A 25,506-nucleotide genomic window follows, 5' to 3' on the forward strand; every position below is an offset into this window, starting at 1 on the left:
GAAGTAAGGACGATACAACCAATGTATCTTTACCAAGTGGCTTAGGCTGTCTGATAGAGATTGTATGTAGGGTGAGAAGTGCTTGTAAGTGTAATTGTAATGTTGGAGTGGCTTTGGATGTGTGTGTAGTCTGTGAACCAAGTGTAATCGGCTCATGCAAGCCGACTGGGTGCAAACATACGTTACAGTATGCGACACTGGTTCAACCACAGCACCCCCGGTGTCCGCCAAAGCAGTACATGGCTGGGAGAACGCTTCCAAAGTTTATTACCCTGGCGGGGCGTCAATCCTCGCTTTCCAGTGGGTTGAAACTTTGGTGGCGCATTGGTATCAAAAGTCAGGAGTTAGACCAGTAAAAGTCAGACTGTTGAGGAGTGCGAGTATACAGGTAGACTATGTGGGGTGTAGAAGGAAGAGAGAACCTGTATTTTTTTCACAGGAAAAATCATCAGAGAAATTACCAATATGCCGGGACTCGATCCCGGTACTCTGAAGTGAGTGCCAGGCAGCATATCACTACACCACGACCAGATAAAAGTTACCCTACGTTGTCACAATCTTGTAACCAACGTCCCTCCGCCCCCACTGTGGGTGTAGTGGTATGCTGCCTGGCTCTCACTTGAGAGTCCCGGGTTCGATTCCCGGCATATTGGTAATTTCTCTGATGATATGTGGGGTGTGTTGATGGACAAGAGGTACAACGTAGATTCATGAATGACGTGAAGTTTGTTGATATAGGAGAGAAAGAGAGCAATTAGATGGTGTGCCAACATTTCATGAATAGGAATTTGGTAGTTTATGTTGCTGTGGCATCAGGCTCTTGTGCTTGTGAACCTGGGGACTGGAGGAAACAGGCCACATAGGCAGAGCACTTCCTGTGATATTTTTTTAAGGTTGTGTTGAAGAATTGCATATGTTGTGAGAGTGAGATGCATGAGTTGAATAAGATATAGTTATGTGAGGGGGCTGAATTACAGGAATAGGTTGGTTAAAAACATGCCGATGAGTCTGGGGATAGGAGAAAAAAAAAAAAAGATTATTTACTTGTAAGGAGTGAATGGATGTGTGGTCTGTATTGATGCTGACTGCTAGGAATCCTCTTGACGTTTTTTTTTTAAACAACAGAAGTCAGATTAATGGAAAAATAATAATAATCCATACTCCAGATTATAGATATCCTCCATTTATGAAAAAATCTGTAATAGTTGGACTTGAACAGCCGTTGGTTGAAGTCTGGGGGCAAACAACTATGGGGAAGTGAGTTCCAAAGAGATGCAGGTCGGGGAATAAAAATTCTGATAGGCAGAATTTTTGCAATATGGCAGTGTGACAGTCAACTCATGAGCACTACCAGATGCCTGTGTAGCGCAGGGGAAGGCATGGAGAGATGGCACAGTGGATGCAACTTCGTCTGAGCACTTGCCATAAAAGTATCTGTAATATAATGCAAGGGAGGCAACATTCCTTTTTACTTGTAGGGTAGGTAGTTCATTTGTAAACGTAGGGTTATTAGTAATTCTAACAGCTTTGTTCTGAATTTTGTTTAGTTGTTTTAATGCAACCTCTCCACATCCATTCCACAAGGGTGAGCAACATTCCAACTGAGAGCACACGACTTGTAAATTGTAGCATACTGCTTGTCAATGAAGAGGTTACTGACTTTGTACAATAATCCAAGTTTCTTTGAGGCGGTTTTAGCAAGCGATCTAACAGGAGTGGTCCAGCTGAGGGTTTTGTTAAGTGAAACACCAAGAATTTCAATACTTATCTGTACTTTTCAGTACATATCAAAATCGTCTAGTGTTAGCCAGAAATTCGAAACAGATTCCAGGGTGTACAGTACCAGTAGTAGAGGAAATTTGATTTTGTAGAGTGTGGAAGTTTCTGGCTCCTAGGATATCCCTCGGTAGAATTTTTTGGTGTTTGCCTAAATAAAATATCCAGGTTCGCCACTGTAACGTTAAGGTTAATTGACAATCTGTTAATAGTTCTACTTGTGTGCTGCCTTCTTTCTAGATCATACCCATCCAGTTTACTCAGGTTGCTATGACCCACTCGAGCTAATGAAATCATCAGCTGTTAGCTGGAATAAAATGCTACTTTCCCGACCATGAGAGGGCTGATGGATTCAGAATTAATACACCTGTACTCACTCAGCATTAGCTTCAATAGAATACCAAAACTGTGCCCACCATGAAAGAGTTAATGGTACTAGTATCAGCACTCGGCTGATGGTAATTTCAATATCTCCAACTCAGCCCTACATCATCATTGAACATTCTTGGGGTTTCATCTTCTCAGGATTTGCAGTATATATCTTGAAAAGATCATATCACTTCTTGTAAACTCTGCTTCCAAGTGATTAGGTGTGTTAAGTCAACCATGTGCCTTCTTTACTCCCACACAAGTGTTGACTTTATACATCGGTTTACGTTGCCCCTGTGTAGAGTACAACTCTCATGTATGGGGAGACTCCCCACATACATCTCGTCTCAACAAGTTGAGTTGGGCTTTTTGTCTCATTTAAATCTCATCCTTTTACTGGTTCCCTTCAACCTCTGTCTCTTCACTGCATTGTTGCATCTTCATCTCATTTCTGTCACCACTTCAATTGTCACTGCTTCTCTCAACTGTCTGCTAGCATCCTTCCAACATCACGGAGGGTGCATAGCACCCGTCTGGCAGCAAACTCCCGTCCCTTTTCTGTCCAGCTCTCTAATGCAAGAGTTCACTGTTACTCCCAGTCCATCATGTATGCAACAGGTCAACTCTGGAACTGTCCACCTCTGTCTGTATTTCCTACTGCCTTTGACCTCCAGTCTTTTGAACGCAGTGTGTCCAGGCATCTTGAAAGAATCATGAATTTGGCTATGTTATTTATTTATTTATTTTTTCCCTGGAGAAACAGTCTTGTGGGCTTCTAGCCTGTGGATCCATCTTCCTTGCATAGAAAAACAAAACAAAACAAAACGAATAAAATACCTTTACTAAAGTTGACCTGGCCATGAGAGTTAGTAGTATAAGTCTTAACACTCAGCATCCTTTACCCACTGTCAGTTGAATAAAATTGTCTTTTTAGCTGGAAAAGAATACTACGGTTGTCCCGATCTTGAACAAGTAGTTGTAGAGTAACTTCAGTCTGTCTGGCCAAGCAAACCCATCAACCGCAGGCAAACAACCTCTCCTGCAGGTCCATCCTGTGCAATGACCAATGTTCCATTGCAATAGACTGCGCCTCGCCAGTGAGGCGTGGGGAAGAGTACAGAGGTTTGGTTTCCGAATGAACATCTCATTTGCGTCTCCATAGTACGCTCCATATGACCCCGTTGTTTGGCTATATGGTTACCACTCAGCGCTGTAAATGGTTTGTTGTGTTATAGGAAACTGTTACATTTGCCACTAATGTAGAACCACCTGAAGTGGAAATAAGAGTAATAAAAAGTGAGGAAGGATGGAAGAAATAGGATTAGAGGAGAGTGGACACGATAAAAGAATGATGAAGGTGAAGGAAGAAGCAGGCAGCTTTACATCAAGTGAGAAGATGCTGCCAAATTCATAAATGGGAAGAAGCAATGTCGTATTGAAGGTGTTACCACAATCCTAGCAATTTTCCTTTTCATCTTATTCTTCAAGTATTCCTCCATTATCTCTCTCTCTCTCTCTCTCCATTATCTCTCTCTCTCTCTCGTCACGTCAGGTTGTAATGGTCCAGTCACATCCAGTCCTCTCTCTCTCTCTCTCTCTCTCTCTCTCTCTCTCTCTCTCTCTCTCTCTTCCACTTCATCATTGTCTCCCTTTTTTCTTCCCTTTTCTTTATTTTTTTCCTTTTCTGATTTCCCCTACGCTGGGAAATTGACTGGTGGTAGCAGGAGGTAATACCATCTTGAGACAGTGTTAGAAATTTTCCACAAAATTTTTGACATGAGAACGTCAAAAGAAAAAAAATCCAGTTTTAATAATGTTTGTTTCTTGTTTTAAATATCATACATAAGCAGGTGCGGCTGACTTGTGTCGTGATAGGTATGCCTCGAGTCATGGGTTTGAACCCAAACCGTGGCAGACATAGAAAATGGGTGCTGATAGTGTGCACCGTGTGTACTTCAATACAACCCTACGACTTTCACATGCTTTTAGCTATTAGGAAAAAAAAAAAAAAAACGCTCCATTAGCACGTTGCCATTATTAGGAAGGAAAAATTCGTACGTATCACTCTCCCACCAGTAATAAAGATCTGGTTCTGCTGTGGACTTGACATAGACTGATACAGATCACACAAGCCTGCACTTATGAATAAAATTGAAATATGTTGAAGAGTATAGATAAAGTAAGACTAAGAATGAAATTTTATATATGATAACGTCAAATGCAGTAACTTATCATTAGAGCAGATTTAGACACATTGCATAAATGACCTGCAATGAAAAAAATACTGAATATTTTTAGAACGTAAAATACATTCTTGGAGTATTAATCTCCTTGATTATTGTGATGATTTTAAAAATCGTGTTCTCGATACCGTCTGACTTTTTTTTTTTTTTTTTTTTTTTTTTTTTTTCAGCACGAGGAAGCTTTCTGCGTTTTATTTTTGCTTCTGCCAGGCGATTATGCCCATCTTTGAAAGGACCTCTCATAATGAAGGGCTTAAAAGAAAGAATGCTTTAGAAGTACTCTGCGACTTCATCCGCAGTTAACAGCAGTGTGTTTACAAGAAACAAGATTTGCGTAGCACTAACTCCTTCAACACAATGTTGTATTTTTCATTTTAATCAAGCTACCGTACCGGATTTATTTCAGCTTTTGAAGGAATCTTTGCTAATGAAGTAGTTAATAAAGACAATATTATCTAACCTATCCAGTTTGAAGCATTCCTAGAGTTGAATAAAATCTGCTGCAAAAATTGTTGCAAGAATATAGTAGGTACCTCATATATTTAACTGGGATACGAAAGACACATGCCCAGTCTCTTCCTGGGAGATTATGATTCAAAGATTGGTATTATCGATTGATGAAAATTATCTTTGAGAGACTCTCATATTTCATGAATGGCAGAAGGGTGGCTTAAAAACACTAACCATGAGTCGCATTTTAGAAAACATAGCAGGCTTCGTAACACCTATCCCATGTAATTTATTTTACATGTTGCACCATAACGTTCTCTTGTATGCAATTTCAGTCGTACTGAATAGACATGGTTTCCATCAACAACATACAAGAGATTCATAAGGTGTAATGTGCGAATAAATCGCTCAGGTAGAATAGTGACGAAATCAGTAAAACTGCATTTTCTTCTCAGAGTAGATCAGTCCAGTGGCCAACATTTGCAGACTCCTCATCCTTGCCTCTCTTGTGCTCTTATGAAGTGTATATTCTCATCACGTTAACGTGAACTAAGTTTGCCATCTCTCCATCTTGAAAGCAGAATTGTAACGAAATTAAAATCAAGACATGGTGTTAGTCACGAAGAAATACTATCGAAAGGATGTAGAGCCATAGCTTTGTCTTTTTTTCTATCATTGAGGTTCGTGAAATATGCTCAAAAAGAGGGGGATATGTGCCAAATTAAGGTGAAATGAACACACATGCATTTGTTCACGGGCATGGAAAATTACAATTTTTAATTCTTATTCTTGTGGAGGCAAGTGGAGGCACTCACCATTCACTCACTCGATATAGTGCTGTTTTCGGGTGACTGCCCTTTCTTCTCTTCCTTCCTTTCTCTTCTGTCTTTCTTTCCCTCTTCCTTTCCTCTTCCTTCGGTCTATGGGTGCCTCTACACAGAATGGCAAGCCAAATGGTTTCCTGTATACCAGGAAACCATTTACTACGTTGGGTGGTAACCATGACCATACCATGGCGCCTGGTGATTTCGTGGGTAATTAAGGCACTCCAACCGGATTGAGCCTGTGTAGGTTTATATCCAAGGGATGGTTGGGGTTTATTGCTCACGTAATGCCACTCAGGAATGAGTCAGGACCAACTTGCCTAGCCCCGGGCTCCAACGCTCATCATGGGGCAACACAGGATTAGATGATAGATGGATGGATCTCATTCTTGTAGTGCCACACCATCTTTTAGTGACTAGTACACCACCTCCATTTAAAATTCTCTCACACAACTACAACACCGTATGTTCTTGCTTACCACACCAACACCACACAGTTATCAACCTACCGCACCACCGCCACACCATTACTTGCCTGCAACACGACATCATTACCAGCCTACAACACCACACCGCCATTATCCAGCTACATCACACCACCACCACACCAGTATATCTACCATACACCACCACACTTATTCCCCTCCTACCCTACCACCACCATCACACCACGATTACCCGCGTATCACCATTATCCAGCTATCGCACTACCACCACAACACAACAAAGCCTGCCAGTTCCTTCTGACATACAACTTCCATCCACCATAACGATCGCTCCATTCTTGCTCACGGGATCAGGATGGTTAACGGTAGTCACAGGGGGAGGAGGGGTCGCAGCTCCGTCTTTTGTTGTTGGATGGGAGGTGTTGAAGTTGTTGGAGTTTTAATTTTAACCCATTCACTACGAGGGCGGCTTTTTTATTACTCTTCCTATCCCCAGACAATTTTATGTATAGTTCGGCATTTTTTTTGTTTATTGGGGGTTATAAACAGCCTTTATTAACGCCTTCAGTAGTAGGGTGCTCTCCTAAGCTGAATGCACTCGTTCTGAGATAGCTGATACGTAATACTGAAAGATATCGTTGGACTGGAGGAATTAACTACCCTTTACTTTGAATGATTCCCTCCAGCCTGGGTAAAGTATGGCCGACAATATCGGGAATGTACAAAGTGATTCATAAACGTACAGTAAATTGCAGGATATAATACTGAGACAATTCGAAGCCATAATGTCGATATGATGATATGTCGAGATCCTCATAGCAACAATGGTTTAAAAGTGGATGAGGTAATGTTCACGAGGTCTTAGTAAAATATCCATACATTTTAGTAATTTTAATACACAGAGCTCTGCATGATGTGTTAAAGTTGTGCTGATAAACCATACAGGCTAAAAATTCTCACCTTCTACCTCAGTGAAGGCTTCAGTGCTTCGATGTGTGTAAGCCGGTCTGCAACAGCAAGCCCACAACACCGTAATCACCCTTACCCACTAGCTTAAACTACAGCTACCTGCCGTTACCTCATACAGTAACTCAACTCCATTGTCTCACTGAACTTACCTGGAGTTCGTCTAACACCCACTTTGTGAATGAAGCATCTTTATAACAATGCGTACAGCTGTTTGATTAAATAACAATAATCGACAGTTGTTCCAGTCCTAAACGCACTAACATTTCCTCATACACTTCAAAGTGTTGTTACTATGAAACCATGAGAATTTCGACATTTTGTCATATTGACGTTATTGCTTAGAATAGTCTCAGGATTACACTCTGCAATTTATTGTACATTTTTATGAATCACCCTGTAGAGAAGGGGTTCTTAACCTGGGGTTCATGGACCCCCAAGGGGTCCATGGATGGGCTTCAGGGGGTCCGTGAAGGTCAGAATAATTGAGAACAATTTAACGATATTGCGTGATGCCGTTTGGCATAATTAGCTGCCCCCTCTCCCCAAAAAAGAACTCTAAGAGTCTTGAAGAATTTTGTTTTTCGTTGACACAAGCCTACCCTCGTCTTGCAAAGCGAGCTATGGGTGTTCTGATTCCGTTTGCTACTACTGTACACACCTTTGCGAGTCAGGGTTTTCAGCGCTTGTTTCTACCAAACGAAAAACCAAAATCAATTGGATGTCAACAACGACATGCGTGTTTCCTTGCCAAAGACCACCCCACAATTTCATCTTATTCAAGCCAAACAACAGCCCTCTCATTGACATGAACTTTTGGGTAGAATTAAAGTTACATTTTGTTTTATTTGCACAAGTTGGATGTACTTCATTTTTTCGAGTGGTCATTAGTTTTTGCATGAAAAAGAGTGAGGAACATAATTCTTTGTGAAGATGTTTTACATTTGTGTATGTCATACACTGCGTGAGGTAGTTTTCAGTAAAATATACTCGTTGCGTGCAAAATGCTGTGTTTATGTGCTTATGTGCATTTGTATGGGGAAGGGGTTCATAGCTTTCACCAGATTCTCGAAGGGGTCCGTGACGCAAAAAAGGTTAAGAACCATTGCTGTAAAGCAAGATTGTGTAAGAGGTGTACTATTGATTTGCTAGTTAGAGGAACCATTCAGCACCTCGCAGAATTGTCTCGAGTATGAGCAGAGTTACTAGGAAAATGTGAGATGGAGGGGTTGGGAGGGAGGAGGAGACCGATGATGAGATGGAAGGATTGAGTGGACACTGGAGAGAAATGAAAATGAAGTTGCTGTGAGTTGGAGGAAGAGCAACCTAATGGCCGAGGACAAGTTGACGTGGAGTCGTTTGTTTGTGACCACCCTTTTTGGAATTAAGGTCTGCTTATGGACAGATGGGGGAACAGGTTTGTGTCACCCTCGCCACAGATTACCAAAAACATGTTGGTGTTTATAAGATGCGCTTCACTGGCAGGGTTTGAAGTGACTTTGTTGTGAAATCACCTAACCCAAGAAACATCCCGACGGTTGCAAAATAGGCATTCTCCATATTTATACTGTATTTAGTTGCCTCATCGTTTTTCTTGCGGTAAGTTGTTCAGTAACCACCACAAGCCAGCTATATTGGTAGGTAACAGGTGAGGCAAAAATCACGTGAAATTTTGTTTACGATTATGAAACCTCTTACTTATTCCTTCTGCCTAAAAAAAAGAAAAAAAAATAGTTTGTGGGCAGACCTCTTACTGCAGCTCATCGTGATATACAGTACAGTACAGTCCTGTACAATGAACTGGTAAAGCCAGCCTTCCTTTATGGGCATTATAATCGAGTATTAGGTTAGTATTGTACTGAGGTTGTTATTATGTTACTGTTGTTATGTAAACACCACCAGAATTTGACAGCCACAAAACCAAGCATTTTACGTACTTGTTTTTGTCAGTGCTGGTTACAACCTCATTTCTTCCTAGCAGGGAATGGTTGTATGACTTCGCATGATTGTAAGTGGTTGCATATAACTGCCTTCATGCAATAGTATGAAATCTCATTTATTGTGGGCAAGTGCAAACTAGCACCATACCTTAGTTTTTCTTATAGTGAGTGTTCTTCAGAGAAGTTTAATCCATAAATTAGATGTTTTCTGTAATGAGGATTGCACATTTATAAAATATCTAATGTTCTTTTTTCCTTTTTTTTTTTTCAGTGTGAGGAGTGACGGTTACTATCAGGTGGAACACTCGGGCCCAACCCATTTACACCCAGAGCTACCTCATATATAAGTATTTTAACTACGGTTGCAATCATACCTACTGCTTCAGTGTTGTCAGTGCTACAGCCACTACCACAAAACTACTGCAGCCACTACTACCGCAACTACCACCACCACGACCCCACCGCAGTCGCTCACCGCTGCCCACTTTCAAGACCCACCCACATCCACCATCAGGACCCACCGCCACCCGCCCACTCCACCCACTGCTGCCCACTTCCAGGACCCACCTTTAACACCCACTTCCACCTGCTTTGAGAGCCCCTTTGAGCCCACTTGTATTTGCTCCCGTCCCCTTCAAAAACCCACTGCCACCCACTACCAGGACCCACCCACACCTCTGCCCACCAGTCACCACCATAAACCCCTACTGAGGACCACATACAGTCCCGCCCCATACTACTTACCTGGCATAGGAGCACCAGTGATCACACACAACAGCCGCTACCGTCAAGGCCATCCCGCCCCGGGGAATGGTGGGTAGAGGGCGTGCAATCAGAACCACACCCTCAGCGTAGACGGGTGGGGGTGAGGGGTGAGGGTGGGGGTGGCGAGGATGAGGGTGACGGTGAGGGGGGTGCTGGTGGGGGGCAGTGTTGGGGTGCTGCTAACCACAGTGCTGCTGTGGTCGCAGTGCCGTCCACCACAACCCCTTCTCCCTCACCACCACCACCACCACTACAGCCAGCAGCAGCAACCACAACCTCAACAGCAGCAGCTGCACCGCTCTCCACTTCAGACAAGTCACCAGCAGGTACGTTAATTTCAGTGTTGCTTTATCTTAAAAATCCATTATTACTAAGAATCATCACCATGAATTCCTGTTTTCCGTTTCTTTGTGAGAGGGGGGAGGGTGAGACATAGAGCTAGGAATAATTATTTGAGTGTGGGGAGAGCAGTAAAAAAGCACCCGGTTCATTGCCATTCACATGCTGGTAGGAACTACTAGGCTGCTTGCATTCCACACTGTGGACGGTGAAGTTGCTGCATCCCGACACCAATATTATGAAGGGTCTTTAGCTTCCCGCTCGTTATATTTAGTTACTTTGCTCAGTGTGACATGCTGATAAAAGTGGCGACCATTATTGTTCCCTTGGCATCATCAGAAACAAAGTGAATTCAGAAAGAGGTGTATGCACTGCGCACTCCTTTGACAAAATTATTGCGAATTGAAAGTCACGAGAAACTAATACTATTTATGGTCACAGTTTGCCAAGCATAAAGTTATGCCATCCTGGACGTGGCAGTTACAGTATAATTTAAAGACTAGGGATGATGGAGTGGCGTGGGAATGACAGAAATTATCTGAGTAGAAGCTGGGCACATTTCAGAAGTCATTCCAGCTTGAGAGTCACATTCACAACAGCTTCGGAAACATTTGTGCATATCTTTCGTAGCGATGTATCGAATATTAAATTTTTGCGGTCTGTTAGGTTACTCATTTCTTTGAATACCGAAATAGTTTTAGTAACATACAACAGAATATTTTTGTGCAATGTTCAGAACTGCCTTCTTTAACGAAGAGAATACTGGCCTTGAATATTCATTTTCATTTTTTCTTTTTTGCAACTTCTTAATTAGTGTACGGGGTTCCAATAGCGAAAGTAACGTTGTTTATGATGGTGTGATAGCGACCACTGCGAATGTACTACTTGATGATAAGGGTTGGTGTCCTGCTTTGGTGCATGGTGTTGTTTTGTTGATGAGGAAGAGGTGATGACAGCACCCATAATGGTGAGTAATGGACCAGGTGAGCAGAAGGTAAGAAGACGAGGTCGATACTGTGTTACTGATGGAGGTGGTAGTGCGGTGGAGAGAGAGAGAGAGAGAGAGAGAGAGAGAGATTGGACAGGAAGCAAAGTTTATAATCATTATTTTTATTATCCCTATCATTTTCATGAGCCATTCAATATAATAACACACTTTGTATTCTTACACTCAATATGATTTTATTCAGCTTAGTAGGTCATTGGTACTGATGGTGTTAATGAAGGGTGAATGTATACCTCCTAGTTCGGAAAGTTTCCCCCAATGAGAATAAAATCGTGTGAAGGCAGCAAGAATGAAATGAAATACGTTATCAGAGAGAAGAGGTTAATCCTGTTTCCCACTAATGAGGAGGGAAGTATCAATGAATACAGTAAATAAAATAAACAAGTGGATAAAGTACAGCACAGCAATAGAGGAACTGTCAGTGAGGCATCCAGCCAAATATAGTTGGTCTTAACGCCAAATACAACATCCCAACAACGTTAAGTCCTTTTGTAGTTAATTACTCCTTGCAGATGACAGTTTTTTTCGGTTGAGTATTTCCTAGTACTGAAGGGGTTAGAAACAATCTCCACTAATCCTTTAATACATATGCCGAGTATAATTGCATGGTGGTAACATGGAATAAGTAAAAAAAAAAAAAATCGTGGACATAATGAAGGGATTAAGTGCATATACCCCTGAATCTGCATTGTGGCAAAGAAACTTGAATCATAGTGACTTCCATAGGTGTCTGTGAAGTACACTTATGTAGAAAAAAAAAACGCGCAGATGATTTTACCTGTGAGGTGGGGCCAGGATTTCAAAAGCTGTAATGATAGATGAATAACTTTGTAGCCTGTTTCAATGGGCATTGTGTCTGATGGTTCATCTATTTGCGTCCCCTCTCTTTCTTTTTTTCTGGATACTGCCTCACCCCTTCTTGTTAGATGGGAATGATAATGTGATAATGATGGTGAATTACGTGTGAGTAATTGTGTGGCTTAAATCTTTGAATGAGCTGTCTGATGGTTGTGCATCATGTATGCATATTTTTCTTTGGTGTGCCGTCTCACCTCATCTTTAAGGTGAAAATGAATATTGGCATGATGATGATGATGATGAATATATGAACGATTTTCTGGCCCATTTTGTTGGATTTGTTGCTTCACTGTTCTGCATTTTTGCTTTCTGTTTGTTTTTGAGTTCTACCTCACCCAAGTCTTAGATGGAAGAAAGTTTTTGATCGATGATATTGGTGTGTGAGTGTGGTGTCTCGATGGGGCTGTGAGCCTTGGCTGTGATAACCAAGCCCACAAACTCTGACAAAAGAAGGATGGAGGCTACATGAGGGTCATTAAAGTAGGCAGTCATTTTTTTGCGAAATTCCAATATTCCCTTTGAATACGACCCGCAAAAGTCAGCTTACAGCCAGTTCCTCAATTTTACTGCTGGATGAACTGGAACGGTGGTGAAACAGACTTGTGGAGGAGTCTGACTGGCCTCGGCATTGAGCTAAAGGTAATCTGTGAGCATGATGGTGATTGTAGTGGTGATGAGAGGGAGGGGTGGCAAGTAATAAATGGTGCCCTGCGACAATAATGCTGATGGTCGACGATAATAGAGGCAGAACGAATGATCAGTTGTGTGTGTGTGTCAGAGAGAGAGAGAGAACTGGTGTAGTGTTGTATCGAGAGGAAAATAAACCGCGATATTGTGTGTGTGTGTGTGTGTGTGTGTGTGTGTGTGTGTGTGAGAGAGAGAGAGAGAGAACAAATTGCTGTAATCTGGTACAACAGTAGTGAATACAGTGACTATGACAGTAATGTAGGTTAAAACATAGTGAAGAAAATATTATGCAGTGATATTAATCGATCTGAATGACTGACCATGAAAACAAGATGCACATGCAGTTCGTCCATATTAACTTGGCGAAGATTTTAGTTTTTGATGGTATAGCTAGTTTGTTTTGGCCTGATGGATTTTGCTTGTGAGTTACTTGCACAACTTGAAGGTAAGCCGTGGTTGCCTGATATTGAGGAATCTAGATATGAGAGCCGTGAGTCTCGATTTTTTCATCTTGTTTGCTGCGCATTGTCCAGATGAGCTAGAGGAGATTTTCGTCGTTTTGAATTCTCTGTCTGGGTTCAGTGATAGAGTCAGTACAATGACTCTACATCCTTTCATAGTTTCCTTAGCACTTCTTCGTGACTAACTCGTTATTTTAGTGTTTATTTCTTTTAGTCCAGGATTTAAGATGGAGAAGTGGCAATATTAGGCCAGTTTAAAAGTAGATAGTATAGTTGTATAACTGTAATAAATAATTCATATGCTAAGAACTAAATAGGTCCTCCACCAAATCAACCAGTAATTTTCAAGTGCACTGGAAAGGTTGAAAATTCTCTCTCTCTCTCTCTCTCTCTCTCTCTCTCTCTCTCTCCCCCCCCAACTCACACCTCCCTTCCTCCACTTCCGAGTTTCTGTGACTCCGGAAATTAGTCGATCAGAGGCAGTGGCGGAGAGAGAGAGAGAGAGAGAGAGAGTGCTATATATGTTTTACCGTCACTGTCCGTACATGTCCTCCATATTTTGTTCAGGTCTAAGAAGTTTTTGGTGTTTTATTTCTTTGTGGTGGAAGATGGTGCAACCGAGTCCTATGGATGGGATGGGTCTTGTCTTGAGGCATTGGCTGTGTACTTTTCATATTCCTGTAACACTTGATTGGAAGTGTGCCAGTGTTTCGTTTTTTTCTGTTAGAAGTTAACTTGCATTATTAGTGTATTGTGTCGTGTGATTGATACTAGGGCATGTATTCTCTTCGTTCAAGGAGGTTTCGTAGCACTTTTTTGTTTCCGATTTGCCTTGACCGCTATACCTACTGATCCCTTGTATGCTGCTTGTGTCTTTATTTTCCACATAGATTACATAACCATCATAGAAGGGATCGCTAACAATACATGCAGAAGTAGAGCTAAGGACAAGGTGCCAGGATGCTTTCTAGACAGACGAGAATATGAACCTAGGTGACAGTAATGTGAAGCCCATGAGCGTGGAACGTTATTCCTGTAAGGTGAGGATTCCCTGGGCTTGAATTGTGAGTGACATTTTTCTTTTAATGCAAAGAAAAAGGAACCAAAGGCCAGAAGCCTGCAAGATTGTTTCCTCCAAGAAAGAATAAAAATAGCTGAGAACCAAATTCAAAATCCTTTCATTTTGAGAGACTTGGACACATTGTGTTTAAAAGACCTGAGGTCATAGGCAGCAGGAATCACAGACAGAAGAAGACATTCCAGAGTTGACGTGTTGTAGACATGAAAGAGCGGGAGTAACGCCAAACTTTTGCATTAGTGAGTTGAACAGAAATGGGGCGAGAATTTGTTGCCAAATGGGTGCTATGCTCCCACTTTAGTGATGGAGGGATGCAAGCAGACAGTTCAGAGGAGCAGTGACCATTAAAGTAGCAATAAAAAAAATAAATAAAGATGAGAGCGTGGCCCATTTAGTTTGACATAGTGTTGATTAGCTTTCCCCCTGTCAGTTTTTTTCTTGCTCTCTGGACCTTGCTTTACCCCACCCTTCAGGGATGAAGTCGGGATGATGATGATCTCATTTCATACGAGGCTAACAATGGCTCCCATGATTTTATGTGTAAATAAACTCCGCTTTTGTTTTTTTGTAGCTAATCTTTCTGCCATCCAAAAGCGGTGCATTTAAGTCTTCAAATCATGAAACCTGCAGGTGACTCTTGCATTTATGATGTTTGTGTAATGAGAGAAGGTGGTGTGTTTGTGTGTGTAAACAGCGTGAAGCCAAGAAGTGTAATGGCAGCCAGAATAAAGTGGTTAGGTACAGCGTGTAAGTTGAGGATGGGTTTGTGACTCGTTTCTCTAAGGCGTGAGAAGACTCGTAACTGATTTTGTTGACGAACCTACAGTATTATGTGTTGTACAGTTAGGGTTAAAAGTTTGCCTAATATTTTACCACTTATACTTCGGAAAATTTGGTGATAGATATTCCTATGCTGAGAAGTGAAATGTTTCTATTCCCATGAACGATTCTCCTATTTAATGCGCCTGGGAGGAAGTTAAGGATATGCCACAGGTGTGAAGCAGACGCAGTGAAATAATATACAAATCTTATCCCTTTCTTGAACGCGCTATTATTTCACTGACTGCGAAGTTCGCATCTTGGTGTGTTTGGAAATGCTTTGGTCCTGAGACTTTTTATCATTGACCAAGGAGGCTTCGTAGGATGTCTTCCATAACGATTCATTTTACATATTATGTCTCCCTAAAACTTCGGGGGATAACTTACCTATTTACTCTGATTAACGCCATGCAAAATGACTCGCAACTGGAAGAGTTACAGAGGTTTTTGGACGTGAATCGGATGCATTACAGGCCTCTCGATTAGTCTACCATCTTCGTTTCAGCGATAGGAAGGCAATTGAATAATGTCTGTATAACTAGCAGAAATGTTGGCTGGTTACATCTGAGCACTGATGTCCCTCTTTAGCACCATATTTATTTCAAAGCGACATCGTTTGCATTAACGAGGTACAAAAGGATATTAGTGTGTTGTGTTCGAAGGTTATTCATGGTTGTTAGATTGCATGCCTTGGGCACCACAAATCAAGAGTTAGTGGAGTACAGATGTGCCTGTGAGGGAATATAGGCAACTGTATGAAAGTTGCCTAGGCTGGGTTACACCCGAAATGTAGAGATTCGTAGTGGAATTAAAAGAATATAATGTACAGAAATTTGTTGTTCAGAAGGCTGAAGAGAGTATAATTATGGAATGGCTATGCAGTTTATGTAGATGGAGCAGTGGAAAAGGTACAGTACATTTGAGCGAGTTTGAAACAGGTAGGCGGAATAGAATGCCAAGTTTAGCAACATCCTTATGCCATGTTACCTGCGGCGAAGCCATCGGGTATTAAGTTGTACATTGGGGGAGTGGGGTATTTTTTTAAATTTTCTTCTTCAAGGAAGGTTTGAATATAAGCTCTTGGAGAGCTCTGAGCGATTTTCTTATGAAATACAATGTTCCTTCCCTTGAAAGTTTTGAGCTGATTCGACATGTCAGCTGTTGCGTCAGCAGACACATTAGCTGAGCATTAGGTTATTTTCAATTTCGGCTATAAGGAGGCATTTTAGCGACTTTCTTATGATATACAAAGTTGCCCAGCTTGCAGTTTTGACTTGATTTGATGTTAGCTGGTCTATGAAGATAGTCTCCTGTTGTTTTGGCAGTCGACATGAGGTGGATGTATACTGTCTTGTTTACTGTTGCAGGGTGGAGGCGGTGGAGGGGAGGAGACCTACATGGAAGTGGAGTACATGGCACCTGCTGCCCATCCACACCAACACCCACACCAGGTATGTGTCATCATACACCACACATGTCTGGACTACTATACTATATACACTCAGTCAGTTCAGTGTTATACCACAGGGGCCTAACACAGCAGTGATACCCTAATTCAGTACTGTTAAGGGTAGATGACCAACCTACTCCCATAGGTGGCGTTGCATGCTCAAGAAACCTCGAGTCACACATAACCTGTGCATATGACAGAACCTTGTAGCTCTTGAGCTTTCTTGCCGAGTGCATCCACTCTGTATAGCTGTTGACACTCGAGCTTCTGTACTTCCTCTCAGTTAGTTGCAGTGTTTTGGCGTTAGCTGCAATAAAGTATTAGAGTTGTCCTGACAATGAAAGGAGCATTGATGAGCTTATTAACACACTCAGACACCTGCTGATTCATGCTTAAATGAATATAATCGACTGGTGTTATATGGGATCAAGGTCCATGTAAACAGAATGTAGGACATTTTGGCCATGGGCCACCAACCTAGGACTTTTTGGCCACGTGGGCCACCAAAAGTGGACGTTTGGGCCACGAAACATAATTTTGTTTTGTAATGTCTTGGTTCTTGGTTCTTGGTTCTTGGTGTTGAGTTAGGGCTTTCAATTCCGAGGGGGTCAGAGGAGCCCTTCCGGTGGCTTATGGAGCAGATGTCTTGCCTAGATGCGATGCAGTTGCCTGGACTTCCTTAAGAAGACACACACCAAACGAATGACAGGATACCTTAGGGTACTGTTCAGACCCACACCTCCAAGGAGTACTGGCAGAGTGAAGTCTCGCACACCTAAGATAGACAGACGATCCCTCAATTCTGTGCGCATGGAGTGAAATCTTGGATAGTGCAAAAGAAAGTGGGCAATTGTTTCCTCTTGATCTCTGCACCACTGGCAGTAAGGGTCCGGCACCAGGCGTAGGCAGTGGAGATGGGACGCCAGACCAACGTGTCCAATGCGCAGTCTGGTGAGTGCCACGTCCAAGGCACGAGCAGTGGAACGGGCCCAAGGGTGACAAGAGGAGTCCGTGCGGTAAGCCCCTAAGGTGGAGGAGGGGAGCTCTGCTGCCAATTCTGAGTCCCAGGCCTTTCCACTAGCAACCGTCAGAAGCCTGCTACAAGTTGCCTCTTGAAGTGGAAGAGTCTCCACTGCTGCTGAGGTCAAAGCCAGCCTTGCAGCCCTGTCGACTACCTCATTGCCCCTGATGCCCACATGAGATGGTATCCACTGTAGGCGAAGTACCCAATTCTCCTGGAGAAGTTGACTCAGCAGGGTCTGGATCTCATAGAGGAGATGTCTCGCTGACTATGCCTTGGGGGACACAATAAGGTGCAATGCTGCCAGACAGTCTGTATAAATGACCACCTTCTGGGGTTGGAGATGTGCCTTGATGAAGGCCAAGGCCTTGAAGAGGGCGAAAAGTTCCGACGTGACACTATCATGAAGTGCAGCCAAGCGCCATGTTTGGCAGAGAGAAAGGTCCACTAAGTATATTGCCGCAGCAGATGCTGCGGGTGTTGTGGCGTGTGAACCGTCAGTAAATACTTCAAAGTATCCCGCATACACCGTGTCCGACAGCTCTCTGTACAATGCTGGTGCTAGATGTCCATCTTGAGATTTGTCAAAAGACTCCGACAGGCAGAATGATACTAGAGATGAGAGGTCCCTCCAAGGCGGTGTTGGGGGCACTGAGGGGAGGGGCTGACGGAGTGGTGGTGGCAGTGAGAGGGACCTGTACGCCCAGAGAGCCCTGATCAAGAGTGGCTGGCGGGACCTCACAGGCCAAGCAGGATGTGACAAAATGACACCCGCCTCCTCGAAGAGCACTGGTAAAGGGTGATGGCGGGAGGAGTGTTGTATGGCCTGGTAGCGGCGGCAAACGAGCTTCGACCTGGTGACATGTAGAGGAGGGACACCACTCTCCGCCTGCAAGGACAGCACGGGGGAAGAACAAAATGCGCCCAGGGCAATGCGTAGGGCGGCGTTTTGTATCGGGTCAAGTTTTCACAACTGAGTGGAGGATGCTGAACCATAAACTGAGCACCCGTAGTTAATCTTTCCCAAGATGGCAGCACGGTAGTAGCCTAAAAGAAGGTCACGGTTGGCACCCCATTTAGACCCTGCTACACTCTTCATGACGTCTAGCCTCTTGGCGCAGGATGTTCGGAGGTATTCTATGTGGTGACGCCACGTAAGGACTGGCCCATCCAGACGAAGTCCCAAGAAGGTGTGAGTACGGACTACAGGAGGAGATTCAGTGCCTATCCTGACCACCGGCTGAGATGGCATGCGACGCAAGGTGAAGGCCATCACGGCACACTTTGACACCCCGATCTCCAGATCCCATTGGTGAACCCAGTCCTCTAGAGTTGAGACAGCCGCCTGAAGTCTCCTCTGTGCACCTTCCATGGTGGTGTCCCTGCTAATGATAGTCACGTCATCTGCATAAACCAATGTGGAGACGTCCGGATGGTTGGGCAGGTCTGACATCAAAACATTGAAAAGGGGCTGAGAACTGAGCCTTGGGGCACCCCTCTACGGATGGGACGAGGAGAGGAAGTGGCCCCACCAACAGATACGACATAACTCCTGCCATCCAGATAGTTGACAAACCACGCCAACACTGAACCAGAGACCCCAAGGCAGGAGAGCTTATACAGGATGCCAGTATGTGGCGATGAGTCAAAGGCCCCCTTGATGTCCACGAAAAGGGCCAGCATATATAGCCCCTTGCGGTACGTGTCGTGGATCAGGTATTCCAGCTGGCAGAGTATGTCCAAGGTGCCCCGGCATGGGCGAAAACCACATTGTTCCTCTTTAAGAAGGGATCTAGATTCTAGCCACCATGACAGGCGATGAGCCACCATCCTCTCCAGCAGTTTCCCTACACACGAGAGAAGGGCGATGGGCCTGTACGAAGATGGCTTGGTCGGGTCCTTGCCTGGCTTGAGGAAAGGCAGCAGCATTGAGGACTTCCATTCCACCGGGAATATTCCCTGGCTCCAGCTGCGATTATAAATGTGAAGGAGGCAATCCTGCAGGTTGGGTGTCAGTCGCTGGAGGAATTCATTGGTCACAGAGTCTGGGCCCGCCGCCCTGCTGGTCCGAAGGGCAGACAGGGCGGAGACAAGTTCTGAGGCAGTGAAAAGATTGTCTAGACCAGCAGTTGCAGGGGAAGAGACGCTTCGTTGTATTGCCTCCTCGTACACCGTGGAAGAGGGCAAAGCAGATGGATGGCCGAACTGGGTGTCGAAGAATGACGCCAGATAGTCGGCCTTGGACAGGTCATCAAGCAGGCACAGACCATCCCTGCGGAGTGGATAAGTGTGGGTGGTAGGGCGTCCTGACATAGCCCGTAAGAATCTCCAAGTGCGGGCCGTGGAGGTGGAGAAGGAAAGGCTGGCACAGAAGGAGGTCCAGGCTTGCCGTTTTGCCGACTTGATGGTTCTGGAGCAGATGGCATTAATCCGACGGTACTTGCGCCCAAGTTCTAGGCAAGGGTTGCGGCTCCACATGTGCCAGGCTCGATGACGGGCCCTGACTGCATCCGCACACTCGACTGACCACCATGGGACTCCTGCTCGGTGTACACAACGGCGAGTTGAATGCTCAAAGACTCTGCCTCCCACCTCAACCAGGAGATGTGCAAACTCCTTAGCCGACAGTGGAGGGGAGCCCCAGCTGCCTGGAAAACAGGAAGCCAGTTCCTTCTGGAATGTGTCCCATTTGTCTCCCACCAGCTTCCATCTTGGGTGACAGTCTCCTGACTGCAACGTGGAAAGGCCCGGATAATCATAGAAGACTGGTAGATGATCGCTGCCCATATAGGGACCCACCTCTACAGCTGGACACTGGAACACTGGATCTCCAAGGCAGAGGTCCAAGACTGATGGTCGTCCGGAATGGGGGTCATATCTGGTGTACAGGCCAGGAGGTGTGAGAAGTCCGATGCGTGGGGAGTCTAAGAGTGCCTGAAAAAGAGACGATCCTGATACATTATTGATGGTTAGTGAAGGATCCCAGAGGTGATGATGGGCGTTAAAATCCCCCATGATGAAGGCAGGGGCCGGCAGCTGATGAAAGTAATGTACTAATTCCTCCCGGGACACATCCTGACATGGATTGTAACATAACAGCACTGACACCCATCCAGATCTAAGAGCCACCCTTACCGCCAAGACTTCCATCAGGCCACTGGGATATTGGGTAAGAGGCAAACTCACATTCTGGGAGGTCTCCCGAACAGCCAGTAATAGGCCCCCACCCCTCCCCTGAGGGCGGTCGGACCTATAGACTATAAAACCCCCCAGGGTGAGGCGGATGCGGGGTTGTAGCCAGGTCTCACACACCCCTACCACATTTGGTTCCTTTTCAGCCACTAAAATTTTAAAATCCTGTGACTTGTGGACTAGTGAATGAGAATTCCACAGCAGGATTCTTAAGCCACCTGTACCCCCCATGACAGTATCAGGGACAATAGCCGCGGCCAAAGGAGGGAACAGATTTCTATGAGGGACTTCCCCTGTTGGTGTAATGCCAGTGCCTCGGTGAGAAGTGTTATAAAAGAGTTCCCAGAACCTGGACCCTCATCAATGGAAGACAGAGGCTCTGAATTTCGTTGATGTCCTGGATGGGTAGGGTGAAGTCTCCGTCGGCCCAACAAAGGCAGGGCAGGGGTGGGGCCAGAGGAACACTGTTGTGAGGTACCATCATTCCCAATGGTAGCCATATCTGGATCCTGTGGAGGCACCCCCTGGGCTTGAGGGCTGGCAGTGCGGTGACGGTTGTGAAAAACAGTGTGGGGGCGTGATGGTGCCTTATTCACAGTGGTGTCTGCGTGGATAATGACCTCTGCCCCTGATGCGGGGTGGGTGGAGACTCCCAATACATCAGTCAGTCCTAGGTCCTCCTCCTGAACATCATCAGCAAGGACTGCATAGCGGTTTGAGGATACACAGTTAGCATAAGTCTTACCTTGCTGAACGAGGGCACTGCGGGGGGCCTGGGAAGGTGTCAGTCGACCTGGCCCACTGGGAGTCGGGGTGCTACGGGACGCAGTGTGTAGTTCACGAAGGCACTTGTTGGTCTCCGCAGAGCTGGCACCTGCCTTCCTCATGGTCATGTATATATCGTTGGCCCTCCTGTAGATGGGGCAGACCTTGGACACCACCCTGTGTTCATCACTCCCACAAATAAAACACCTAGGGTCTCTGGTGCATTTCTGGTTGTCCTCTGATCCTGCCCTAAAGGGGTGGTAGCCACTACACATGGAGCACCTAACCTTGTTTCTACAAGTAAGTCGGGTATGACCAAACAGATGGCAATTATGGCAACGTAATATGGGACGGGTGTACTCACCAACCGAGAACGACAAGTACCCGAAGAAGACCCTGGAGGGAAGGGGGCCACGATAGACGAGTCTTACCCATTGTGACTGGCTGGAAGCACTGGGGGCTGGAAAGCGAACCGGAATCCTGGTAACCTCCAAGAGTTGAGAGGCATGGTTGTCTGCAGGGCGCAGCCTCTCTGCTATCACTGAGACGTCCAGTTCTGGGGAAATCGGCCCAATCTTGCCCACTTTTACAGCACCTCCGGGTTCATAACTGGCGCGCCTGCACACCACAGCCCAAGGTCCCAAATTCACCATTTCCTCGGGCTGTTGTTCGAGCTTGGTCAAGTTAGCTGAAAAGATTGTAAAGGATAGGCACGATCCATCCCCCAGTGGCTTGGTGGATCCCTCCACAATGTATTTAGCAAAAGGAGATTCATTGAGGGCATCTGTCACCCTCTGTGGGTGACAAAACACTCTGGATCGGTCCTGGGTCCGCACTATGTAAGTCACCCTTGTCTGCACTGCCACACCTTCCTCTGGAGCTTGAGTGACGGGCTTGGACTGAGGCAACGTTTTCCTGGCCTTCTCAGTCGATCCCGAAGACTTTTCCTCACCCGAGGTTGACATATGGTGGGGTCTTTTTCCGCCCTGCCAGCCGGTGTCCATATCTGCTCCTCCACTCTCCCCTTCCATTATTCACCACTACACACACACACACACGCACCTTCCCTCCACACAAGAGGTACTAAACATATCACACTCTACGGTAAGATGTAAGAGCAACGTCACTCCGGGTACCGGGACCAGATCTCCGAAACGTCCGTACGCTACGGCTCTCTCACCCAGAATCCTTTTGTAATGTCATTTGGCTTTTATTTCGTAGTTTGTTGTTTTTTTTAATGTCTTTTTGCATATATTTTGTACTGCTTATGTGGCTGAGTGAGACAAAGAGGAGTGAAGCTTCGGTTTGCAGTTGTTTGTATGACAGGGGGGTTTGTGTTAAACTAGGAGGAAGTTGGTGAATGAGGTGAGAAGTGGAGAGGAGGGAGTCTGGTAGGAACTACGGTGCACGACAGTAGGTCAGTGTGTTTTTCTGGATTTCAGCTGCAACACAACCATGTCAGCTGAGGTTGAGGTCATCACATCCAAGTAAGGCAGTCAGAAGATCCGTCTGGATGGTGGTCCACCCTCAAGAGCCCTGCTATCCTGAAGACCACCAAGAGTCTCAGTGAACCTAAAGTTGTGCCAGTGCATAACCTCCTTTCTGACACAGTAGGATGCCAAGTGCAGCAGGCTCATCAGGCTATGAAGAGGAAGGCTGCCAGCACCTACGATCAACCCAACCAGATCCTCATCTTCGTTGTCGCAGCACTGCTGGAAGAGGTCAAGGCACGCATGCCTAAGTCTGATTCCTGCAAGTGTGTCCTTCGTCACATCTGGGATGTGCACCGTCCAAAGGATCCACAGTATCTTCAATAGTTGGAGATCACCAGTGACTGGGCATCCCACCTCCACGATGACAGCGTGCCAGAGGCAGATGAGCGTATCATCATCTTCAACTCCCCTAGTCATCTGGAGCTGCTAGCAGGCTATGAAGATTGGTGCACGGACGGCACATTTTTGGTAGCTCCAAGACTCTTCACCCAGCTCTATGTCATCCAGGGTTGAGTCAGAGTAGTCTACCTTCATCAGATGTATGCCTTGCTGCAACGCAAGACACAAACCAGCTACGAGCAAGTCATCAGGGTCCTCGAGGAGAGTGGCTGTGATCCCAACACAGTCATCATCAACCTCAAGAGGCTTGTGGAGCCGGCCCTTTGTGTGGTGTTCTGGGAGCAGGTCCAGGTGGGGTTCTGCTTCTACCACCTGAGCCTGTCCATCTGGAGGCAGATCCAGCACCTGGTTTTCAAGAACCTCTGCGAGTCCAACAATGAGTTTCACATGTTCTGTGGTCAGGTGGATGTGCTTACCTTCCTGCACCTGGAGGATGTCAAGGATGGCATGGTGCACCTTCGTTCAACCATGCCTGAGGAGGCTGCCACACTTTTGGAGTACTTCGACTCCATCTACATCTCAGGCCAACTCCGTCATTGTCGGGATGTCACCTACAGGCCTGGATGCACAAAATTGGTCCGTCTACACCGTATGCCACCCTTGTTTACACCCGAAAAGTGGAATATGCATCACGCCACCCTCAACAACCAGCCCAGAACCTACAGCATCCACGAGGGGTGGAACAACAAGTTTTTCTGCCTGGTGGGACACACCAGTCCCACTGTGTGGAAACTTATCGAGTGTCTGCAAGGAGATGCTGCCACCATGGATGGAATCCTACTCCAGGAGGAATGTGAGATTTTTCCTGCCTGGCGTGGGAAGAAGGTGTACCAGGAACTCCAGACGTGCCTCCACAACCTTGTGGTTGACCTGAAGGAAGGCAAGAAGACAATCCCAGAGTTTCTTCGTGGCATCAGCCACAACCTTCGAGGTGGACAGCGCAATGTGTTGCCATGAAATTGATTTCACCCGTGCTGTTTTTTTATTTGAATCAACTTTTTAAATATATGTAAATAGTAAACTGTGAAATGAAATAAAATGCTATTGTAAAGAAAATTCTTGTATATTCATTTTTTGACCCATGGCCCAAATGTCCTACCGTCCGTGGCCAAAACGTCCAAGGTTGGTGGCCCATTGTCAAAACGTCCATGGCCGAAATGTCCGCCACCATGTAAACAGGTCGGCCATAGTGATGCGTCATTCGTGAACGATCCGGCTCATAGTGCCGGGTCTTTTAACCCTTAAACCGCGGGCTTGTTTTGCTTTGACCTGTGGCTCCCGCGGGCATATTCGCGCTCCGGCACTCTCTAAAAATATTTGCCAAAAATCAGTTATTAGTCCTAGAATATTAAAATCACATATGTTTATGGCACATACCTTCAGCTTTCTCCTGGGGTGTTTGTTGAGCCTTCGTCGAGTACCGTAGGACTTGTGGAGACCTCTGAAGTTGGGTAACGAAGTCTCCACTTTACACTTCCCGACAATTCGTAATATGATTACCACAGCCTGATATTGTCACTAGAAACACTAATCTATGATTCTCAAATAGTTTGGAATCCATATTAAAAAAAAAAAAAACACTGGGAAAGCAATGAAAATTACAAGGGCGTAACACCATCCCACTTCCGATCGTTCGCTGCTGCTGGTGTCATTTATTATTCATAAAAACACTCACAGTTTATATTTCTGTTACTATATAACACTTATATATATCTACAGTCTTTATCCATAAGTTTCCTTCAGTAATAGTAGTTATTGTCACTGTAGGGATTCAATTTCTTTCAGTAAAATAAGTAGCATTCACTTTCTCGTCCTGTATACTGGCATTGAGAGTGAATGTCACTTTCACCTTCACTCTCATAACTCATAGTATTCATACATGCTAGAGTGAAACTTTCACTTTCATTACTCCTAGTATATATACTCGTATTCTTATACTACTACTCATTTACATTTCTATTTACGTTCCCTATTTTATTTACATTATTTACATATCTATTTTATTTACACTGTGTTATGCACTGTCACTTGAAATAACTTATAAAACTATTTTCCACTGTTCACTTATATTTACATTCATTGCTTTCACTAGCTGTTTACACATTATTTACAATTCCACTTGCACTGTTTTACTCAAAAGAAAGATCGTAGTCACTCTC

The 25,506-nt window shown here is 44.8% G+C and overlaps 1 protein-coding gene and 1 pseudogene across 1 annotated transcript in view; both read left to right on the top strand.

Annotated features, from left to right (window-relative positions):
• The first annotated feature begins 9,907 nt into the window (after positions 1-9,907).
• The window catches only part of Hsepi (D-glucuronyl C5-epimerase), a 208,722-nt gene continuing 193,123 nt past the window's right edge, over positions 9,908-25,506 (top strand). The window contains exons 1-2 of the mRNA XM_080270673.1: positions 9,908-10,105; positions 16,395-16,478. Coding sequence (XP_080126799.1) covers positions 9,908-10,105; positions 16,395-16,478 — 282 coding nt within the window. The remainder of the gene's footprint in view (positions 10,106-16,394; positions 16,479-25,506) is intronic.
• On the top strand, positions 22,911-23,823 carry LOC145397632 (uncharacterized; annotated as a pseudogene).

This window comes from Coenobita brevimanus, chromosome 42, assembly GCF_032717465.1.
Source record: "Coenobita brevimanus isolate Jiangsu-jjx chromosome 42, ASM3271746v2, whole genome shotgun sequence".
Taxonomy (NCBI): Eukaryota; Metazoa; Arthropoda; class Malacostraca; order Decapoda; family Coenobitidae; genus Coenobita; species Coenobita brevimanus.